General features: G+C 45.9%; 1 protein-coding gene and 3 non-coding genes across 7 annotated transcripts in view; all 4 read right to left on the minus strand.

Annotated features, from left to right (window-relative positions):
* Nucleotides 1-18,408, minus strand: part of TBRG4 (transforming growth factor beta regulator 4) — a 30,396-nt gene extending 11,988 nt beyond the window's left edge. The window contains exons 1-6 of one of the 4 annotated variants that reach the window (XM_050942591.1): nucleotides 18,343-18,408; nucleotides 16,068-16,566; nucleotides 11,853-12,176; nucleotides 9,096-9,267; nucleotides 2,914-3,071; nucleotides 2,153-2,263 (exon numbers count right to left, since the gene is read on the minus strand). In XM_050942591.1, coding sequence (XP_050798548.1) covers nucleotides 2,153-2,263; nucleotides 2,914-3,071; nucleotides 9,096-9,267; nucleotides 11,853-12,176; nucleotides 16,068-16,490 — 1,188 coding nt within the window. In that variant the 5' untranslated portion in view covers nucleotides 16,491-16,566; nucleotides 18,343-18,408. Of the gene's footprint in view, nucleotides 1-2,152; nucleotides 2,264-2,913; nucleotides 3,072-9,095; nucleotides 9,268-11,852; nucleotides 12,177-16,067; nucleotides 16,567-17,797; nucleotides 18,069-18,342 lie in introns of those variants that run through there. The other 3 variants (XM_050942592.1, XM_050942590.1, XM_050942593.1) reach the window with 3 other exon arrangements.
* LOC127046070 (small nucleolar RNA SNORA5) lies at nucleotides 3,387-3,516 on the minus strand. The gene has a single exon (XR_007772933.1). It is a non-coding gene; the product is annotated as a small nucleolar RNA SNORA5 (small nucleolar RNA).
* On the minus strand, nucleotides 10,584-10,723 carry LOC127046064 (small nucleolar RNA SNORA5). Its single transcript, XR_007772926.1, has one exon. It is a non-coding gene; the product is annotated as a small nucleolar RNA SNORA5 (small nucleolar RNA).
* On the minus strand, nucleotides 15,050-15,187 carry LOC127046066 (small nucleolar RNA SNORA5). The gene has a single exon (XR_007772929.1). It is a non-coding gene; the product is annotated as a small nucleolar RNA SNORA5 (small nucleolar RNA).
* Nucleotides 18,409-22,370: the final 3,962 nt, after the last annotated feature.

A 22,370-nucleotide genomic window follows, 5' to 3' on the forward strand; every position in this document is an offset into this window, starting at 1 on the left:
AGAGGTCATTTAGTTCAGCCCTCTGCACTGAGGCAGGACCAAGTAAACCTAGACCACCCTGACAGGCATTCATCCAGCCTGTTCTCCAAATCTCCACTGACAGGGATTCCACAACCTCCCCTGGAAGGTAGTCCAGAGCTTAACTACCCTTAGAGCGAGAAAGTATCTGCCTTGTTGCAGATTAAGCCCGTTAAATGTCTTGTCCTGCCTTTGGTGGTCAGCATCCTTGTTATAACAGACCTTAACGTCTTTTTAATAAGCCAAAGTTGGTAGTTTATGACTTAAACTGTCTCTTTAGAGAGGCCTTCTAATTCTGGTGTCCGTGACAATCCTGCAGACCAGGGCCCTCGATCAATGCACACAACAGGCATGGGGTGGCAGGGCAAGCTGTCTCGGGTACTGCCCTGCCACTGTGCCTCCCCCTTGCCCTGGAGAGAAACCCCGTAAGGGTGAGTGGCCCCATGGAGACCAAACAGGGGCCCCAGAGGCTAGTAAGTAAATATGGAAGAGAGTGGGGGAGCGGAACAGACCAGAGGAGGAATCCTGGAACTACGGACCTCAGACCATCCCTGCACTTTGGCTCCAGGGAAGAGGTCACTTTGGTATCTGACAGTTCAGCAGATGGTACAGAGACAGTTAAGCCTGTGGCCAGAGCAGGCCAAAGGACAGTGGGGGAAACTGAGGCGAAGGTGCTGCAATGCCACATCCATCCAGGAGGGGCTGTGTTGAGGCAGCAGCTTTGCTACCGAGTGGCTTAATGATCTAAGCATTAGATCAGAAATGCCAAGACTCACTGAAGCCTCCGGTTCAAAACCCAGCAGTCACCTCAGCGCTGCACTCCCTGGGATGAGGAGCTACATATCAGACCGTCTGCTGCAGAGGTGATGGGTCTATGAGGTAGCTGAGCTCCTGCCTGTTCTGTGGGAACAGGTAGAGAACATGTGGCCCAAAACCTATACTTCTGCCTGCGTGTAACCAGCTCTCATGGTGCACCTGGGAGCTGGGTTAGATTGGCCAGAGAGCGGAGTTTGATTAGCTCGGGGTTAGACTGGCCAGACAGCTGGGTTAGACTGGCCAGAGAGCAGAGTTTGATTAGCTTGGGGTTAGACTGGCCAGAGAGCAGAGTTTGATTAGCTCAGGGTTAGATTAGCTCTTGCTCAGAATGCTCCTAGGATCATCCATGCCTACCTAGCAAATGAATTGCAAGCACTGTGCTGCCCCCGCTGCCTGGCTTGAGGTGTGCAACTGTCCCAACTCTGAAGGGCACAGGCAGGTGTAACAGGCGAATCATGGCATAGTGCACAGGCACCGGGGCCTGGTCTTTCCTCTCACTAGCAGGGGAGGGCAGTAAGACACTAAAAGCTTCAGTCCCCACAACCCAGATGTGCACTTCTGGAGGGCTGTCATAGTCCCATTGCATTAAGTGATTATGTGCCTATTGCCTCTTGGTTTATTACGTACACTGGTCACCAGTACAGGCAGCGAGGACAGCCACTCTCCCTTCCAGCCACTTGTGTCAGGATGACGTAGCCAGGAGAGGGTTACAGCCTACCTGCCTGCCATGTCTCAGCAGGCGACTTAACAGAAGGGAGAAACTTTTGGGGTTGTGGTGGTGGGGGCTTTTTCCTTGCCTCTCTCAGTCCCCAGACAGACACACCATTGCTTTAAATCCCTGGCCCAGTCCTATGACAGGCAGGTTTGCCCTTAACCCTTTCCTGACAATTGTTTTACCCTATCACATCATTCATAGCATGGGGCCTCCAAGTCAATGCTTGACTGAAAACACTGAACCTGGTACTTTGACATACGCAGCAGGACGGAGCAAGTGCCGGGGCCCTGCTGGGATGCCCTGCTTCCTGTTCACAAGAGCTCAGATCCCAGGACTTCACTGAACCAACGTGAGCACTTACTCAAGATAACCTGCAGTGCCCCTCGGGTTTGAACAGACTGTGTTCTGGGAGATGGGTGTGTGACTGCAGGGCTATGGCATGGCTGTCCTATTTCCTACAGAAGTCAGAGCTGGAGAGCTTCTGGACACCCCTAAGTCTGCAATCTCAGATGTCTTCAGGAGAGCTGCAGCCTTGGCAGACCTGGCCCGGTTCTGATGTAGCCTGAGGGTGTGCTGGGGGACGGGAGGGGCGAGAAACGTTACCATGTTATAGAAGTTCTCGCTTCGGCTGGGCTGGAAGTTCAGGCGGGCGAAAGACAGGATGACGTTGCACAGCTGCAGCACGGTGAATCTGTCGGCATTGTCCAGGGTATACTGGAAAGCAGAGAGGGAAGGTGGTAAGTGTAGACCCGAACAGCTCCAAAGCAAACACTGACACTGACGCTTACAACATCCAACCCTCGGACAGTGCTGCCCCGCTGACGCAGGGCGGAAATAAGCCAAATGGCCCCTATCGACCTGTCAAGGGCTTTGTATTAGCATTCAGCACTACTGGATGCTAATACTGAAGGAGCACAAAGATACGGGGGTGTAAGCATAAACCAAGAGAGGCAGAATAACCCGGCTGTCAGATGAGGAAATGGAGGCACAGACAGGTTAGTCGGGGCTGAGCTGGGGTTAGTTGCCAAGCAGTTTGCGGCTCCCCCCAATGATCCCCTCAGCGATAGCTGCTGCCACACCAGGCAGCCATCTGCAGCGAGCCAGCTCTGATGTGCCCCACACTGTGACCTCCAGTATAGGAGAGACATTTAAGCTATTTTTACTGACACCTGCTGTCTTGCACTTAGGCAAGTCAAAGAATGACGTGAGCTACCACTGAGCAAGGCATCAGCTTGGTACCATAGTGCTTAGACTTTACAAATACATCTCAGCACCATTACCTTACCTTACAGCTGGGGAAACTGAGGCAGAGAGGCCCAACAATGGCTGTTTCCCCCTTTCCTTCCCCACTCAAGTCTCCTCACCTGAGCGAAGGCCTCAAAGAGGGGCAGGTTGAGCCACTTGAGGTAAGCGAAGGACTTGATGCAGCGCCCCACGTCGCCATGAGCCATCTCGGGCACTCGGGCGTGCAGGTCTGATGCCATCTTCTGGAAGACCTGGGTCTGGTGGAAATTCAGCTTTCCTTAAAGAGGCAGAAGAAATCAGCAGCTGCTGAGGAGGAGTCAGCCAGGAGCTCCAAAGCACTAGTGAGAGCAGTGCAAGGGGGGAGCGGGACGTCGGGGGGGGGTAAGGCACAGGGGGAAAATGAGCAAAAGCATCAAGCCGTATTCCTGGAAAGGAAGAGGCTCTGTGTGAATGCTGTTCCCACCCCATCTCTAAATCAGATCTTAGCTGCAACTAGAGAACCAGGCCAGGCCTCTGCCCCAAGCCCATCAGCCTCTCTTGATCACCAGGCCGTGCTGAGAAGGGATGTGGACTAATGATGCTGGCCTGTGCTGGGTGTCTGTAGAAGATTTTTATCCCCCATCTCTAGACAGACGTGGCATGAATTACAGGCACTTCTGTGACAGCTATTTGGGTCCATACCCATCACTGAGGAAGAGAGCACTGCATTTGACAAGGCTGCAGAGTGCTTCACACCTGATGCTAGCCTGACTGTAGGCTCATTAACAAATACCCAGGGGCAGCATAAATCCCCTAGAAGTACTCATGATAACCACATGAATGCTGAGCCAGCCCACCAGGTGAAACTTCCCAGGGGAGAGTCAGAGACAGCCTCAGATAGGCGCATGGGCCCTTGTGTTTGAAAGGATCAAGCAGTACTGTTACACTGATGTTGGTGTAATCAAATCAAAGTAGTAGTGGGAAGAGGGATAGTTGGGAGGGATAGCTCAGTGGTTTGAACACTGGCCTCCTAAACCCAGGGCTGTGAGCTCAATCCTTGAGGGGGCCACTTAGGGATCTGGGACAAAAATCAGTACTTGGTCCTGCTAGTGAAGGCAGGGGGTTGGAGTCAATGACTTTTCAGAGGGTCCCTTCCAGCTCTATGAGATAGGTATCTCTCCATATATTTATTTCAAGAAGTGTGGTGACAAGGGCCAGGAAGCAGGAACTTTGCAGTTACTAGCTCAGCTTTCTCCGATTTCCTCTCTGGCATGTCACTTAACCTTTTGGGGCCTCAGTTGCATCAACTGCTTAATGGAGACCATATTCTGTTTCCCCAAGGTTGTTATCAATGTATTTCAAGTATCTGCAAGATGGAAATTTGAGATCAAAGTGCTAGCATGTTCATTTATTTGCCTTCCTAATCACATAAACAAACCCACGTGCACCATTTCAGAATGCAGAGCTCCAGATATTCCCATGCCAGTGGGTGCGTGTCCCTACAGCTCTGCACCAAGGGACGGTACTCATTTTAAATTCTTCATTAAATCCAAACAGCTTTCTTCAACACACAAGGAATTCCTTGGCTGAGGAATAAATTGGCAGGAAGCTTGAAGTTAATACTAAGCCACATCCGAAAACAAAATCAGGACTTTGGGTGATGGATACTACAGAAAACAGGGAGCTAAAGAACCATCACCATAGGTGAGGAGTGTTGTGGGCAAAAATCCCCAGAAACAGACAATAGCAAGGGAGGTGAAACAGTGTCAGATGGGCCAGGAGAGCTCTCCAGAAGACAGAGAGGGGAGAAGAAAAACCTGTGAAAGTCCATCAAAGTGATACTGAACCACTGAATCCTGCCAAGTTATAAAGTTTGGAAAAAAACTTAAGTTCAGTTATTGTAGAACTGATAAATGAAATTGTTTTCAATTGTTCACTTTATTAATGTAACTTCTGTTCACCATTCACTACACTTGCCTATACTGTAACTTCTGTTCCATATTGTAATTCAAACCCCATTTTAAAACACTCACTCCATTCTGTAAAAGCTCATGAATCATATTGTTATCATAATAAATGTGGCATCTTTGTCTTGTCCCCTTTAATAAGATCCTGCTGGTTTTTACTGGTCTAATATAATTGGTACAACATTTTGGTGGAGAATAGCGAAAGGGGGATTATTGGTATTTTTTCCTCACTTATTGTAAACCAATCTGTGTGCACACAACCAGCTCTACAGAGCACAGTTCTATTCTTGGTTAACCAAAACCTGCTGGCCCCCGTGTGGATAGCAGGAAAATAAAGAGCTCCTAAAATTGTTAACAAAACCTGCTGGCCTCCGCGTAGGTAGCAGAAAACATAAAATTGTTAACAAAACCTGCTGGCCTCCGAAGAGGTAGCAGAAAGAAAGAAAGAAAGAAAAATCAGGGGCAGCAAGAGGGTCCCAGGGGCCAGCAGTGCTGCTTGCTGAACAAAATTAAAAATGCTTAAGAAATGGCAAGGAAAAACAGTCTCAGAGGAAGGAATGGAGTCAAAAGTAGCTTCTACCTCACCTTTTATTAAAGAGATAATGTCTTCTAAACAAATCCTGCAGAGATATGGGCACAGTCCTTAGACTGAACAAGCCCTTGCAGATATCTGCACCATTTTGGATCTAGAGGATAGCTTGGCCCAATATATCCTCATATGTAAACCCCCAAATGCAACAAAGAGACGCTGCAGGGATCTGGCTGCTGTGGGAGGCTTGTAATGACAGGTACCTCCACCTAACAGCCTGTAAAAAGAAAAAAAATCTCTCTAAAAGAGAAACTATTCCAACTAAAAGAAAAAAGAAAAAAAAAAGGAACATTTGAGACCCCAGAAGGGGCAGACTTTTGGGACCCCTCTGGAGAGTGGGAAGGGGGATATTTGGGTAGATTCCTCCTCCCAGGGCCAAAATGCCATTGCAACAGTAACAACAGTGCCTGCTTCTGCCTCAGACCTCCAGGCCATGGCAAAGTGGCTGGGAATTTTAAAATGGAAAAAAAAAAAAATCTAAAGTCACAAAGAAATGAACCACCTAATTAGCATTTGTGCAGCCCCAAGTACCAAACACACTGTGGCAAAGACTGAGCAGAGTCTGCCATGTGGGAGCACTGTGCTAATTTGTTTCTAAGCTTCTATTTTTCAGGCTCTGAACCAGAACATTAGAAGAGCTGGTACCAGCCGAAGAGTTATAAAATACCATGGTTATAGCGTCGCAACAAAGTCTGTGTTCAGTGTTCTGTGTTGCATGTTCTGTGTCTGTCTCTAGTGGTTTCCTGTGCTAGCATTGGGTCCAGAAAAAAAAAGAAAAAAGAAATACTACACTAGACAAGACAAATGTCTTTTCCTCTCTTTACTTCCCCCAAGTTCATCCAACTTAGCAATCACCACTTGTGTCCAAAAAAAAAAACTTTGGTCCCCAGTGCATCAGGTTTATTTTTTGTTAGGTTATCTAATACTCATTTTGTTGTTAATTTTTGTTATTGATACATTTGTATTGTTAGTTACATTTGCTTATATTGTTAATTCCACACTTTCCTCTACGCACTCTGGTTCTACTCCTCCAAGCCCTAAAGGGTAGTTCTTGGGCCCTCATAACTTGTAAAACCTTGGCCCATAATTGTAGGGCCCCATCTTTCAGGTCCCCAGAAACCCCTTGAAAACAACTGTTAAAAATAGGGGATTCTGCAACATTTTAGCAACAAAATGTTAGTTTAAGTCCAAATCAGCTTAACTTTGCATGACAACTGTGGTCCTCCTACAAAATCTTATTTGCTGTGTGTGCTTAAAAAGGTCCTGACTTCAGTAACTTTTATTGTTTGATGGCTATTGCTGCATCAAACTTGGTCCTCATTTTATTTGTCAATGTACCCAATGATTGTAATGGTTTTATTGTATTCCCAATTATTATAACTATAATTGTTTTCATTTATGTATAGGTTATATCTGGTGTTTAGTCAATTGTAATAGGTTTAGTTATATTCACCTAGTTATAATTATTTGGTTTGTTTGCAACAGATCACCTTGCCCTACAATGTCAACAACTACTGTAATGGTCATAAATCAAGGGGCAAAGTGTTGTAGAAGCAGCCCACCTGGTCAGCAGTTCTAAACATAATTTTTCATCCCCTCATTGTCCTATTAGTAATCCTAACTGTTATGTTGGTTCTGCCTTAAAACAATTACATAAAGTGTAACCCATTCAATGCCCCTGGATTGAAGGTTCAAAAGGGGGACAATGTAGAACTGATAAATGAAATTGTTTTCAATTGTTCACTTTATTAATGTAACTTCTGTTCACCATTCACTACACTTGCCTAGACTGTAACTTCTGTTCCACATTGTAATTCAAACCCCATTTTAAAACACTCACTCCATTTTGTAAAAGCTCATGAATCAAATTGTTATCATAATAAATGTGGCATCTTTGTCTTGTCCCCTTTAATAAGATCCTGCTGGTTTTTACTGGTCTAATATAATTGGTACAACATTATGGTCAGGGTGGCAAACTGGTACCTAATTCCTGAACTGATCTGCTCCAGGAGTTTGGGTCGTACCTAAGCCACATCTGTTATCTCTGCAGAACCACCGCAGCTCTGGGAGGGTGAGCAGGACTCTCTTCTGGCTCACGCCAACAGAACCGTTATCTAACTACATTCTAATGGCAGAATTTCTGTGACAATGCACGAACCAGCAAGAGCCCAGTAAGACTCTAAGACTGCAGGAGTTCTGGGGCAGGCAGTCAACAGAGGTATCGTATTTGTTCAATTCCTCATAGATGTTAAGGCCAGAAGGGACTAATCAATCATCCAGTCTGACCTCCAGTATAACACAGGCAGAGAATTTCAACCCATTCCGCCTCTACTGAGCCTAATAACTTGTGTTGGACTAAAGCATCTTCCAGAAATGCATTCGGTGTAGATCTGAAGACATCAAGAGATGGAGACTCCACCACTTCCCTTGATAGTTTGTTCCAATGGTTTGTTACAGACGAGATGATCTAGTCCAGACTCACTGAGAGAAGCAGGGAATGCTCTGAATGCCATTTCTACTGTCGCTTTTTAGAGTATGGCCACTCCATCTAGGTAGCCCTAGTTCAGCCAGTTGGTCACATGCAAGTCAGACAATGAAGTGGACTGCTCAGCTGGAATCAGCATGTTTATAGAAGGGGTTGTGTCACAGTTTTACCTGGTAGAAGGATACACTGCCCATTTGTCTGGACTTTTACCAACATGAAAGCAGTGTTTGTGATGTCCTGCAGAGGACGAGAGGCAAAATGTCTGCAGAAACCATTAGCCAGCAAGGAGAGGCCAGAGAACTAAGACACCCATTATTATACCAATGGATGTGTTACTTTCTGCTCAAATTAATGTTGTTTATATGTAAGCAAGCTATGAATAGGTCCATTATTGTGACGGATCAGAAAGCTCTGATCTACTCTGTATCTTGCAAACAAAGATATGCAAGTTAAGACTGAAATACATTGGCCCGCCACCTCCAAGAGCACAGGCAGAGACCTACTGTACTATGTAGTATATTAGCCACTGGATAAAATAATATTACTTAACAAATATTCCTTAACTAATACTCCAAGGGGGAGAGGTCAAATAATTTTGTGACATTACCCCTTTACGCCTAATTCCATCTGGGCAATCCAGGTCGTTGCCAATCTCACAACCATAGCACTTCTGACCTGTTGAAACAGGCAGATAGTAGGACTTACACCTTTTGCGGGTGGGGAAACTGAGGCACATAGGTTCAATGACTTGCCTTTGGTGACAGAGGGAATCCACTGCAAAGCTTCGATTAGAATTTCTGGCTCCCTACTGTGTGCTCAGAGGCCTCTTTCAAATGGTGTGGGTTTAACTAGTTTTCTAAGAAAGCCTTTGTTGCTAGAAGTCTGTGGTAGGTGTGGATGGTGACGCTTAATGCACTATTGGAAGGTGCTCTGACACGAGGGTGATGAGCATGATAAGAAACTAAATAGAACAGAATGCAAAAGCTGAGTGCGCTGGTAAGGGCTATGTTGTAACTGACAAAATCAATTCCATTGCGGGTGTGTATTAGAGGTACCAAATAACTCAACCGTCACCTGCCCAAAGCTGGGTCAAGAGAGGTTTCAACTCACTGGGTAAAGTTATTTGTATTTGAATGTATGAGCCTGGGATTCTCAGCCAGGACCGAATCATCATGATAGTGATGCTTTAAAGTCCTAGTTCAAAGCAAAGACTGTGCTGCACTGGGCTCTGCTGGTGGGATACTTGACTGAGCAGCTCAGGGGACGGCTGGACTCACTTACCATATGCAAAGGCCAAGTCCACCAGAACGCTAGTGCTGAGGATAAAGTGCTTCTGAACCAGATGGTAGGAAATGGCCCGGAGCAGGGGGACAGAGCGCCGGTTCTGGAGCGCTAAAGCTAACGCCACTTTCCGAATGTCCTCGGCAGTGAATTGCTCGGCAAATTCCAAAGCCTGCCAACAGACATTAAGCATAGAGAGTAAAGGTGGAATAATGCTATTTACAGGATTAATCACTTACATATCTGGCAGATTTCAAAGTATTTTACAAAACCCCCTCTCAAAGATCGTCCAGCACTGAAATGGAGCCACCTCTGGAGCAGAACATAGCAGATCACAGTAATAAACAGTATGAGATATGATGTGAAAGCCATTGTATCCAGAGAGGAGACAAAGGAGGCAGAATGTAATTACTACTGACTGAATGTGGTAAGGGTATCAGTGCTACACTGATTACTATTGCAAAAAATACTATGGGACCTATCACAACCACAAGTGGCCAGTATGGACTCAGTACAGGAGTAACTGGGTGAAATTTAAGAACGGCCATACTGGGAATGGTTCATTTAGCCTTGTATCCTCTCTCTTCCGACAGTGGCCAATGCCAGATGCTTCAGAGGGAATGAACAGAACAAGGCAATTATCTAATGATTTGCCCTGCTGCCCAGTCCCAGCATCAGTCAGAGGCTTAGGGACACCCAGGGCATGGGGTTGCATCCCTGACTATCTTGGCTAATCCCAGGGGGAGCCTGACCATTTATTTCTACCCTTTGTTTTCTGTCTTTTAACCAGTTACTGAGAAGACCTTCCCTCTTGTTCCATGACTACTTAGTTTGCTTAAGAGCCTTTTGTGAGGGACCTTGTTAAAGGCTTTCTGAAAGTCTAAGTACACTATCTCCACTGGATCACCCTTGTCCCTGTTTGTTGATCCCCCTCAAACAATTCTAATAGATTGGTGAGGCATGATTTCCCTTTACAAGAGCCATTTTGACTCCTTCCCAACAAATCAAGTTCATCTATTTCTATCAACAAATCATGACTGATAGTTCTGTTCTTTAATTCAGTTTCAACCAATTTGCTTGGACTGAGGTTAGGTTTATGGGCCTGTAGTTACTTGGATTGCCTCTGGAGCCTTTTTTTTTTTAAAAGACCTTTCTTATGCAGGAGAGGAGACTAGATGATTGAATGGTTCCTTCCGGCTTTAAACTCTGAGCATCTGTTTACATTTCATCCAAAAGACAACAGCACTCTAACTTTAAGAGCTGATGCTGGGCTCAGTCCCAAGGGATCTGAGCATCTAAACCAATGCACCAGCAAAGTGAGTACTGACACAGGGCAAAGAGTTCCCCCTACTGCATCACTAACTCCATTTCCTGGTGTTTCCCTTGGAATCTCACTTATTACTAACCTTATCCCAGTGTCTTTAATTTGCTATATGGCGAGATCCCAACCCAACCAGTCTAAACTGTGGTATTTTTATTAGCATGTACCAGTGTCTGTAGCAAATATTTATCCCCAGGGTCCAGAAAAAGAGAGACGTGGGGCCCATGAACTACAGATGTTTCTGTGGCAGCTCTTTGGGCCAGTACCCACCATGGAGAAGGGGAGTACTGAATTTGACATAGCTGCGGTCAACCAACCACCTAGAGACCTCATTGGTGGTTTCAACCTGGGGAGCGTTTCCCCAGCCCAGATCACGTGCCTGAAGGACATCTAGTAAGCACTGGAGCAATGAGCTAATCTGCGGGCACAGGCCTGCAGAGCTGGGATTCACAAGCCATCTGATTCAGAACCAGGCTGAACTGGAAGGAGAGAGGAATGGAAGGGAACATTCCTTTTCTCCCCATCTGTCATGACTTAAAGAGGAGTTTCAAGGCAGTCTGCCACCACAATGAGCAGATTCTGCAACTGTGCTCAGATCTCAGTGGAGCCTGGTCCTGGGGGTGAGGCAGGCTCTCTACAGAGTCTCACTATGGAGCCATTTCAGTACAGTAACCCACAACAGTTCTCTCCTTAACCTCAGACCAGATCAGTGGGTCTTTTGGCTTGTCATATTCAGGATCACTGCTTTAAAAAGAAATCATTATGGGGATGGTGGTGAGAAAACTTTCCACATCAGAAAAGACCTATGAGGCCCCTGAGTGAACATGCTGCCACGGATGCCTGACTTGCTGTATAAATGCCTATGAGCGCTTATTTGTGAGTAGATTTTTTAATCACTTGACAGCCTTAATTTTGCTAAACTTTTTCCTTATGTATCCAGCGCATTTAAGGTAGTTAATTTAAATAAAACATGTAAAGTTCTGTTTTTGTGCATTTGCAATTAAATTTGACTTTCCATCCAAATACAGCTTGACACAAACTGCAAGTAAAAAATTAATCATCTAGGAAGTGAGAAATGCATCATTCATCACTCTCATGTAATAAATGTAAAAATTAAGAATCTAAGTACATGTAAGTTAAGCTGTATCTGGTTCAATATCTGTGTATAGATACAGTTTATCCTCCTGGTTAACAAAAAGAAGCACCAAATCTGGTGTAGAGGTCGTATTTAGTTGCAAATCAACATGTTTCAATGACTACTAGCCAATGAAAATAACTAGAAAGTACAAATGGAAAGCACAATTAAAATTACTGATTTAAATCAAGGCTTCCTGCTTGCTGATTTAAATCATGATGAAAATTGGAGATTTAAAAGGATTTATTTAAATCCATCCACCCTGCAGGAGACTCAAGCATGTCTGAGCTGCTGCCTATACCTTGTCCTCCAGCCGGTCCATCAGGGTTTGCGAGAGGTGCCCGACCTTCACCATCAGTGTCACCACAGCTCTCGTGTCCCCAATCTCCGTCCAGCGCAGCTCCAGGTGCTTCACCACGTCACTCAGCAGCTCATTCTGATCCTCCGCCTGCTCGCTGGCTGCCATGTACTCTGCCAGGGAAGCAATCTGCCTGAAGTTCAAACGTCTCAACCGCCAGCGCATCTCCTGCTTCACCGATCTCAGCTCCCTCTTATGCCTCTCCAGCCCCAGAAGGTGGAGGCTCTTCAAGAGGGGCAACAAAGAGCTATTCCAGACCCGGGAAAGCTAGGCAGCAAAGAGGAAATATGGGAATGTTGTTAGGTACAAAGGAGGCTGTAACAGAGCGAGAAGTGGAGTGAGACACTAGAGGATTTATCAGATGGGATCAATCATCCAGCATTGGCAAATGCCAGATGCTCCGGAGGAAGGCACCCCCCCAAAGAGTGGTTTTAGTGCTCTCGGGTCTACACTCCACATTCACTGCCCCTTTAACTTCAGCCACAGCCTGTGCGTTTCCCAGCAGCAGGAGCAGCTGCTATGTCCAGCCCTGGTCTGGAGACAGAGCAGTGGCGCTCTAGTTTTCCCAGGGCTGAGCTTTCATCGCCTTTAGTGTCAGTCAACATTTCTCCCTCTTTTTCCTCTATGTTCAGACCAAACTCCCCCGCTCGTGTACATTCCACAACCACCTCATGATTCCAAAGGCACAGGGCACTTGCAGTTCTTCTCCAAGGAGAAACTGATGATGAAGCGGCTGAAAGGCCATCATTTTTATGCTTCCAGATCTTGACAATATGTGCAAGTTCCACTGACCTAGCTCACCTACAGGGCAGCGTAGGGCTATCACTGCTGGGCCATCGGGTCAAATTAGCTTTTCTCACTGGAACTGCCAATAGGCAGCTGGAAAAAAATAAATCAGAAGTCCAAAGTTCCACGGATGATACTCTAGATTCTAAAGCACCTTCCATGCTGAAGAATCCCCACGGGTTCCGTGGAAAACAAAGGAAATATCACCAAATTGCAGCCACCTCTGGGGTGGAACATGACAGCTATTTATCAACAGTACAAAACAGTTTAAGGAAAGGGAAAAATCACTTCTCAGCTTGAAGCGGAATCAAGGGAAGTAGAATGTACTGACTCAGATAGAATTTGACCAGGGTGCTCTACCAGTGCTCTGGCAAATGGTACCATAGACATTGTAATAATCAAGACTTCAGTCTTACAACTTGTCAGAAACTTGGCATTTTTTAGTAGCACAGCAGCCTCTCAGAGCCACCCTTTGACACTGACTCAATGACTCAGGGTAATGATCACAACTGTAGAATAGTAATTCTTAGAGATCTCAGAGCGATTTGCAAAGGTTCTGTAAACACGCATCATCCATTAGACAGCTGAAGAAACAGATCACGAGCTACCAAAGATCACACAGGTCATTGGCAAGCCAGGAACAGAATCTCAGCATTCCCACTCTCAGTCTCGTGCCCCATTCAGTCTTTCAATACAAATCACCAACATCATTTCTTGCAGCACCTTGATACCAAATTCCACTGAGAGACTTCTGCCCAACTGCTGGCCTGGTCCAATCCTGCCTGTCTTTTGATAGCTCAGGGCTTGTCTACATGGGGTCTTACATCAGCTTAAGTTTAGTTTGTTTGCATTAGTGTGTCTTGTGCCCACATACAACTTTTTTTTTTAATCAAGTTATTTTGCATCATAGGTGGCAGCAATTAATCCTCTTTGGAAGAAAAGTTAACTCCTCACTGCAGTGAGTGTATTTGCTTTAAGGTTCGTGTGGACAAATTCTTAATTATTCCGCCTCAGGCAATCCTCCCACTGCCTGCCACAGTACACTGCTTCACACCTGGATTAGCCTGCCTGTGGATCTGCCTGCACGCCTTCCATTGCTCCATGGTCACCTCGACCAGATCCTCATTTAAATGCTGGCATGCAGCTAGGTGTGGCGCTTCTTTATACCAGTAGTGGGCAGCATAGAGCTGTGTGGCATAACAAAGTTGTGTGAATGCCACTCAGTTAATTTACATAAAAATGGCCATACTAGGTCAGGACAAAGGTCCATCTAGCCCAGTACCCTGTCTTCTGATAGTGGCCAGTGCCAGGTGCCCCAGAAAAAATGAACAGAATAGGTCATCATCAGGTGATCCATCCCTGTCGTCCATTCCCAGTTTCTGGCAAACAGATGCTCAGGACACCATCCCTACCCATCCTCACTAATAGTCATCGACGGACCAAACCTCCATGAACTTATCTAGTTCTTTTTTTAACCGTTATGGTCTTGGCCTTCACAACAAGGAGTTCTACAGGTTGACTGTGCATCTGGTGAAAAAATACTTCCTTTTGTTTGTTTTAAACCTGCTGCCTATTAATTTGATTTGGTGACCCTGAGTTCCTGTGTTAAGAGAGAAAACAACACTTCCTGATTTACTTTCTCTGCACCAGTCGTGATTTTATAGACCTCTGTTATCTCCCCGTAGTCATCTCTTTTCCAAGCTGAAAAGTCCCAGTCTTATTAATCTCTCCTCATATGGTAGCAATTCCATAACCCTAATCATTTTTGTTGTCCCTTTCTGAACCTTTCCCAATTCCAATATATCTTTTTTGAGATGGGGCAACCACATCTGCATGCAGTATACAGGATGGGATGTACCATGGATTTATATAGAGGCAATATGGTATTTTCTGTCTTATTATCTACCCCTTTCTTAATGATTCCTCTTCACTTTTTTGACTGCCACTGCACATTGAGTGGATGTTTTCAGAGAACTATCCAGAATGACTCCAAGATCTCTTTCTTGAGTAGTAACACCGAATTTAGACCCTATCATTGTATATGTATAGTTGGGATTATGTTTTCCAATGTGCATTACTTTGCATTTATCAACATTGAATTTCATCTGTCATTTTGTTGCCCAGTCACCCAGTTTTGTGAGATCCTTTCGTAGCTCTTCACAATCTGCTTGGAACTTAACTATCTTGAGTAGTTTTGTATCGTCTGCAAATTTTGCCACCCCACTCTTTACCCTTCTCCAGATCTAAGTGCACCAAATCGGTGCACTCATAGTAAACAAACTAATCCAATTTAACATTCCCGTGTAGCCATGCTCTTAAGGCGAGATGCTTCAGTATTTCTACTGATCTATACCAGGTGTCTGTAGCTTTCTTTTATCCCCAGGGTCCAGTAACAGAGACATGGGGCCCATGAACTACAGATGTTGCTGTGGCAGCCAGCTGGGCCAGTACTGAGCACAGACAAGGACAGTACTGAATTTGACAAGGCTGCTGTAGTTTAAGAATAGGTAATGGAGAACATAATGTAACATGTGAAACCCACTCTTACTCTCGTTTAGCTCTTGTTTTACTCTCATTTTACTGAGATTTCATTGGGCTAATCCAGGGTTCCACGTGGCTGTTGAGAGCCGAGTGTGGATTCATTGAAGTGCCCAAAGGGGGAAACTAAAGTTCTTAACGTGGGTACAACACTGCTGTTGGCAATGATCAGTCCAATTCAAACTCCATTAATCCTTGTGTTGCTGTTCACCACAGCCCTTGTGAAGACAAAATAATTTAGCAGGGCTGTCTGAAGCACCATTGCCTCATGTCACCAATACGGGAGGAAGCAGTAGGATCTCAACAGAGACTGCAAATTGGGAAGGCAATGCAGTGTCTGCTCAGCTATCACCCCAATTCCTGCCTGTGCCCAACCACTGGGCACATAGCGCCCACAGCCACTACAGCCTTTGAACACACAGAAATAGAATATCTAAGTAATGTCGCATTTTTAGTTGTAGATAAATTTCTATCAGGGATGGTCTAGACAGTATTTGGTCCTGCCATGAGGGCAGGGGACTGGACTCGATGATCTCGCGAGGTCCCTTCCAGTCCTAGAGTCTATGAATCTATGTATTCTGCCTTTTCTGAAAGCAGTTGGTCACTCTCTCCCCCTTCCATGTGCTCTCTCTCTCTCTCTCTCAGCTGGAAGTTAGGAGAACCAACATCATGTGACCAGCCAGCTCTGCACACGCCACCAGCTAGGGATCTTTGGGAAATTATGTCTCATCAAGTGTGGTTAAAAGCACCAGGGAAAGGGCACTTTCTACGCTGCTTCTCCCAATCACACTCCTCCCTCCAAGAGCGCCCATCCACAGCATCATGGGAACATACCTGGCTATTCAGAACGTTGAGCACTTGCTGGAAGCGACTGTCCTGCAAGATGCTCTCCGTTTCTAGTTTTTTCTCTGCCACAAGTCGGGAGAGTTGGATGACTACTGTGGAGGCCTGGTTCCCATTTAGACAGTGATGTTCAGCAACGTGCAAGAGAACTTCAGGGCTAGAAGCTGCTTCAATGAGTTCATCAATCTCTCTCTGCTCTGGATATCCGCTATACACTTGCTCCTTGACTGAGAGTTTGTCTGTTTGCCTGGAGAGGGTTGAAGTATGTAATGAAGCGAGAGCTGCCTGAGGTAGAGCTCTTGCTATCACTGTCTTGGATGCTGGTGCTAACAGAGAAGCTGGAATTGCCACGGGTGCGAAGGTGGAGCCACCAAAGAGCCGCCGACAACAGCGTTGCACCAGTCTGGCTGCCATGATGCAGCTAGATCTATTGGGAGGGAATAGGAGGGGGACAAAACCGAACTGGGGTCAACTCCATATTTCAGAGACCCTACAAAAGGAAAAAACAAAACACTTTAACAAAAGTATATTTAAAAGTTAAAAAAGAAGAGGGAACTGAATGACTCTAGGGCATAGAGTTTTCCACCAATAGCCTGGTTTGAATCTAGCCCAGGCCGGTAGCATCCAAAAATCATGTGTCACATAGGCTATGGCTACATTTGTAGTGGTGTGTAGTGTAGACATACTACATACCCCACTAGTATGGGTATAAACAGCAGTGTAGACAATGAGGCACTGCTTCGAGTAAGTAGAGCAGACACACGCCAGAACCTTAGGGTATGTACCCTACACAGCTCTCTGCATACCCAAGTAGCATCTCCCACTTCTACTCTGCTATTTTTAGCACTGCAGCATCCTTGCTGCCAGAGCCTGTCCCTGCTGCCTCCCCTCTGCCAAAGCCTTTCGCAGCCATGTGTAGCTACACACCACAGTGGGGATGCAGCCTTTTTTTCACTATGGCATGTAGCTACATCTACCTCACACGCTGCCACAAGTGTAGACAAGGCCTTAGGGACACCAACTGCTCTAGAAGATAAAGTGTAGTCTCGTGCTCGGAACTATCAATGAATTTCAGTTTGTTTTACATTCATTCATGATATTTATATAGCATCATTACGGTCAGCGAATGAAAGAAACACTTGCTTTCACTTTCACTCATTTATCCACAAGTCAGTCTAAGTCTTAGGCACATTATCAATAACTTATTCTAAATTGAGAGCAATTGGGGGAATAAAACCCATGAAAATGTAAAAGTGCCCATTCGAAGTGACAATGAAAATCTAAAGTTGGTATGAACTCCCATTGGCGACCACTGACATCCATCACAGGATTGTATCTACTTCCTCTCAGTTACTGCAGTACCTAGGCACTGCCACAGTACTGCTCCATGGCTTGGCTCGGAGCATGATCATTTAAGTACCGTGTTTTGTCTCACACACGTTGCAGGCACAAAACGCTGGTGGTACTTCTGGGAACCGTCTACAAGCCCTGCTGAAGCCAGTTGTGAAATCACTGAGAACAGCCCTCTTCTCCCCTGACGCACAGGCCAGCTCCTCTGGGGCAGCAAGAGCACATGGGGACTGACACCAGGCCCAGTTCTGACGGCCCCCCCCGAACCGGATCGCCTACTTCCTGCTCCTACTGATAAGTTTCATACCGAGCCCACACCTACACTAGGGGCACTTTGCCAGCGTAGGAAGACCAAGATGTGATTTACTCACAAATTAGACACAGCTCTAGGGGTGGAACTCTGTTTTTCCCCGTACAACGGATGTCCACCCTCGGGGCTCTTCCCGGCACGGATCGCACCCCGGAGTGACACCGCTACGCTACGGAGAGTCAGTCGTGTAGACACAGCCCGAGAGGAGCCGCTGAGCACAAGACAGGCCCCACGGGGAGGGCGCCGGGGCTGGTGAATGTCACCACGGAGAGGCCCAGGACGCGGCACACAGGGCGGGCGCAGGGCTGTGCCCCACGCGGGACGCTGAACGGCCTCGCGCTCCCACCGGGCGGAGAGCGCGGGGAGGGAACCGCCTCGGCCACAGCCCCCCCGATTTCTCTGCCCCGGATACACCCCCCCCCCCGGCCGGGAGCCGGAACAGCCCCACGCGCGGCGGGACACGGATCCAGGCCGGTCCGGGGGGGGGGGAGGGGAACCACCCCTCTTCCCGGTGCCGTGACTGGCCCGGCCCGGCCGCCCCTCCTCGGGCTCCCGCGGGACCCCGGCCCCTCCCCAGCGGCCCAGGGCACGGCCGGAGCCACTCACCGCCCCGCCAGGCTGACCTCGGCCGTCCGCACCCTGCCAGAGAGCGCGCGTCAGCGGCGCGGGCCGAACGCGTCACTGCCCCCGCGACGCCCCTCCGCAGCGCCCATTGGCTGCCAGTGGCGGGGGAGGGGAGGGGAAACACGCCCCGGGCGCCATTTTCTCTGAGGGCGGCGGCGGGCGGAAGCCGGGCAGGGTATTTCCGGCCGCCGCCTGGGCATGGGCGGGAGCGGTGCGTGCGGGCGGGGGAGCGGCTCGCGCTGCTCGGGCGCCATTTTGGGTGGACGGGAGCTGCGGCGGCGGCGGCTCCCTCATGGTGCCAGAAGACGGGGGCGGGCGGGTATGTGGTGCCATGGGCTCCCTGGGGAGCGGGGACGCTCCCCTCCCAGGCACAGGGGGCTGTGCCCCGCAGCTTCGGGTGTCTAGGTTGCAAGGGCTTTGCTGGGCTGCTGGGGGGCCTAGATGGCCCCAGTCGGGGGTGTCTCTCTAGTCTCTCCTCCTTGGGGAAGGAGAAGGACTAGTGACCAATTCTGGCTGCAGCAGTCCCTGGGCTGTTGTAGGCCAGGTGCAGGGCCCTGCAGGCCACTGTTGCATGGCATTGGAGGGGAGAGCTTGGACCACCCCAACATTAACTAGCTAGGCCACTCCTTGGCCTGTAGTATCTGCACAGCCGCTCAGGTTATAGATGCTTACGGTCAAAGGCTAGGGATAGGTCCCTCCACCTTCTGCTGAAATAGATGGCTTTGGGGGTGGGACACTATGGGAAGCTAGTGATTTTGCTTATGGGCTGGATGTTCATTTTTCCTAAATGGACACTATCTAGTGTGCAGAAAGGAACAACTTCTAGTATTGTCAACTCCAAATGTTCAAAAACCATGTTAGGCTCTCAAAAAATCAAGGTTAGCTTTTAAGGCATGAGGGTATATTTAAAAGAAGGATTTGATGGTCTTTTAATTTGCCTTCTGTTTTTTGAGACACTAGGATGTATTGGGATCACATTTTGAGGTTTTCTCCACAGCCATGAGGGTTAGATATCTATCTTTTTATTTAAGAAGGGAAGTTGAAATCATCACCTACCCTACTTGACTCTAGGAACTGGGGCTTTAAGGAAAACAATTATTGAGACTCATGACAAAATCATGAGTTGGCAACTGTAAGAGCCTTTCAGCTGTAACTTCTATTATCCCGTGTTCATTAGTAGTTGTTACGAGTGGTAGTACTTCATGTCCTGTTTTCAGGCTTCCATCAAGGAACATGTCTGATAAATGCCAAGTGGGGCTGATTCCAACCCACAGACAGCAGTAGTACATAGAAGTACCAGCTGTTGTGTTACAAGTATTTTACACACTGCGTGCTGCTGGTCTATCCTTTGCACATTTGATTATATAGCAGTAGCAACCAATGGTGCAAGTCTGCACTGGGGCCTTTTTGTGCTGACAAACAATAAGGCTAACGTTCCCTACTCAGAGTTTACAATCTAAAAAGATAAAATACATCAATGGTGGTCAGAAGGTACAACGTTCAAGCAAACCAATAGGTACCACTTGCTATTTCCATTTTGTTTTTAAAGTTCTTGTTTGTTTTACAGTTAGGGGTGTTAATTTTATACTTTTTCCTGGTGCTAGAAAATCCTGCCAACTGGGCTTAATAAGCAGAATAACTCCTGTTCTACACAAACACCTCCCATTTAATCTACCAACTAGAGAATTTGCCCTTTAAGCAAATTCCATTGACTACCCCGGGGGTAGGCAACCTATGCATGTGTAACAAAGCCGGCACGCAAGCTGACTTTCAGTGGTACTCACTGCCCAGGTCCTGGCACCGGTTTGGGGGGCTTTGCATTTTAATTTAATTGAAGCTGCTTAAACAATTTAAAAATGTTATTTAATTTACATACAACAATAGTTTAGTTATATATTATAGACTGCTAAAAAGAGACCTTCTAAAAACATTAACATTACTTGCACACAAAACCTTCAATTCGAGCGAATAAATGAAGACTCAGCACCCCACTTCTGAAAGGTTGCTGACCCCTGGACTACCCACTATACACCTCATTCAATGTCTGTGATATCAATTAGTCAGTGTTCTCTCATTCTAGAACTGTCTGATTATTCTTTCCTCTAGGGAAGCACGTAACACTTGTTTTTATTGATACTTATATAATTTGTAGTTGCACTTAAAAGTAAAGTAGTGTCTCATGTGCCCCCACCCCTCTTTTGTACTTGGCCTGATGATCCTTATATCTGCAAATTCTTAGCGGGATGCCAATTTCCTCACTTGATATTACTTAAAATGTGACTTTTAAAGAAATTCTCTAACAAAAGGGTTTTTTTTGGTATTGATTCTGTGGGAAACTTAATCTCATCTTTCACTGAAATCTCCCTCACTAGTTTTAGTTTGATAGGTTTGGATCAGAGCAGTGCAGAGCCAACCTATGCAGTGATAAAGGACTTTTATGTCAGGCCATCAGGAAATAATCTATCATTAATACATACATTAAAAAGACATGCTAGAAAAGTAGGGAAATGTTACTACGGTCTCCGTTGACTTTAGTTCTTATATTTGTCATATTGCTCTGATGTAGAGCTCCTAGAATATACAAAAGTCTTAAATCAATACACATCCTTTGTAGTTCTGAGCAAAGTTTCTCAGTTAATAGCATCAAATGCCATCTTTAGATCTACGAAAGCAGCATACACGGTGGTTAAGAGCACTAGATTATATTTATACATCATATAAGATAAACCCCTTGTCGAGTCTGGCTCTACCAGCCCTAAAGCCGGACTGCTCTATATGTAGTAAATTAGTGTCTAAAATTCATATTTCAAGTTTAGATGGTAAAAATCTGTAATAAATTTTCTGTGCCACATCTACCAGACTTGTGGGTCTCTATGAAGCAGGATCTTTCTCCCTCTTTTTAAAAATAGGAACTATGATACTAGACTTCCAGCCAGATAGAATCCATCCAGTGTGATTTAATGACAGTAAATAATGTAGCCATGAATGTGGACCACCAATCAGGAGTCTTCCAAAAAACTTTAGAAAAGAGATTGTAAGGACTTTACCAGTAACTCATATTCACAAATTTGACAAGAGTTCTCAGATGTAAATATTACATCTGGAAAACCTTAAGTCTTCCAATCTCCTAGCTAACATGACACAAATGTCTGGGATCCATTTTAGTCTTACAACCATGTTGTTCCAAACAGGTAATCAAGGCATCGTCACCCATGAGAAATAATCTCCCTTTTTTAGAGAGAATTTTATCATTCATTATAGAGAGAAATTGGTGGTCACTATCTGTATGAGAAGGTATAGCGAAATCTCTTTAGAAGGGCCAATTAATTATGGGGATAATATAAATAATACCACCAGTTTATGAAATATAGGTAAAATGGCTTTCTCTATCCCCTGCACACATTCCATTTACAGGTATCAAATTAAATTTAATCTATTAAAGCATTTGGTTTTTGTCCAGAGATGTTAAACACTGGATCTCTAGCGTTTCAAGGGGGAAGTTCAAAAATCTCCTTAATGTTTTCTTCCCCTTATACTGAGTTCATTGGAGAACCTATCTAAGCATTAATCTCCCAAAATAATTAGACCAAGCAATTGGGAACTAAAGACCTACTATATGAGTTTGCTTGTCCAGGCACTCCCACAATACAACAGGGAGGCTATGGGGGGGAAAGTATGTATTTAATATTAATATTTGCGGATCAGGAATTTGTTTTAAAATATAGTCTGAATGTCCTTTGATTCCCAAGGCAAAATCTGGGCTCTCATGGGTAAGACAACCTGACAAGTTCTCCTGATACACAACTCCTTTTTGATGATTGGCTTCCTTCTTGGAGAAAGGATTCAAAACCAAGAAAGACTATGATTTCAGACTCAACTAACCATGTTTCTTGTAAAATCAATAAACGTTTTGAAAGTGTAAAGAATTCCATATCATTCATCTTATTTTATACTAGGATAAAGTACGTAAATTGTTCTGGCAAAAGTTCTCCCTGGGTGGAGGGAAAGAA

This window comes from Gopherus flavomarginatus, chromosome 2 (assembly GCF_025201925.1).
Source record: "Gopherus flavomarginatus isolate rGopFla2 chromosome 2, rGopFla2.mat.asm, whole genome shotgun sequence".
NCBI lineage: Eukaryota > Metazoa > Chordata > Testudines > Testudinidae > Gopherus > Gopherus flavomarginatus.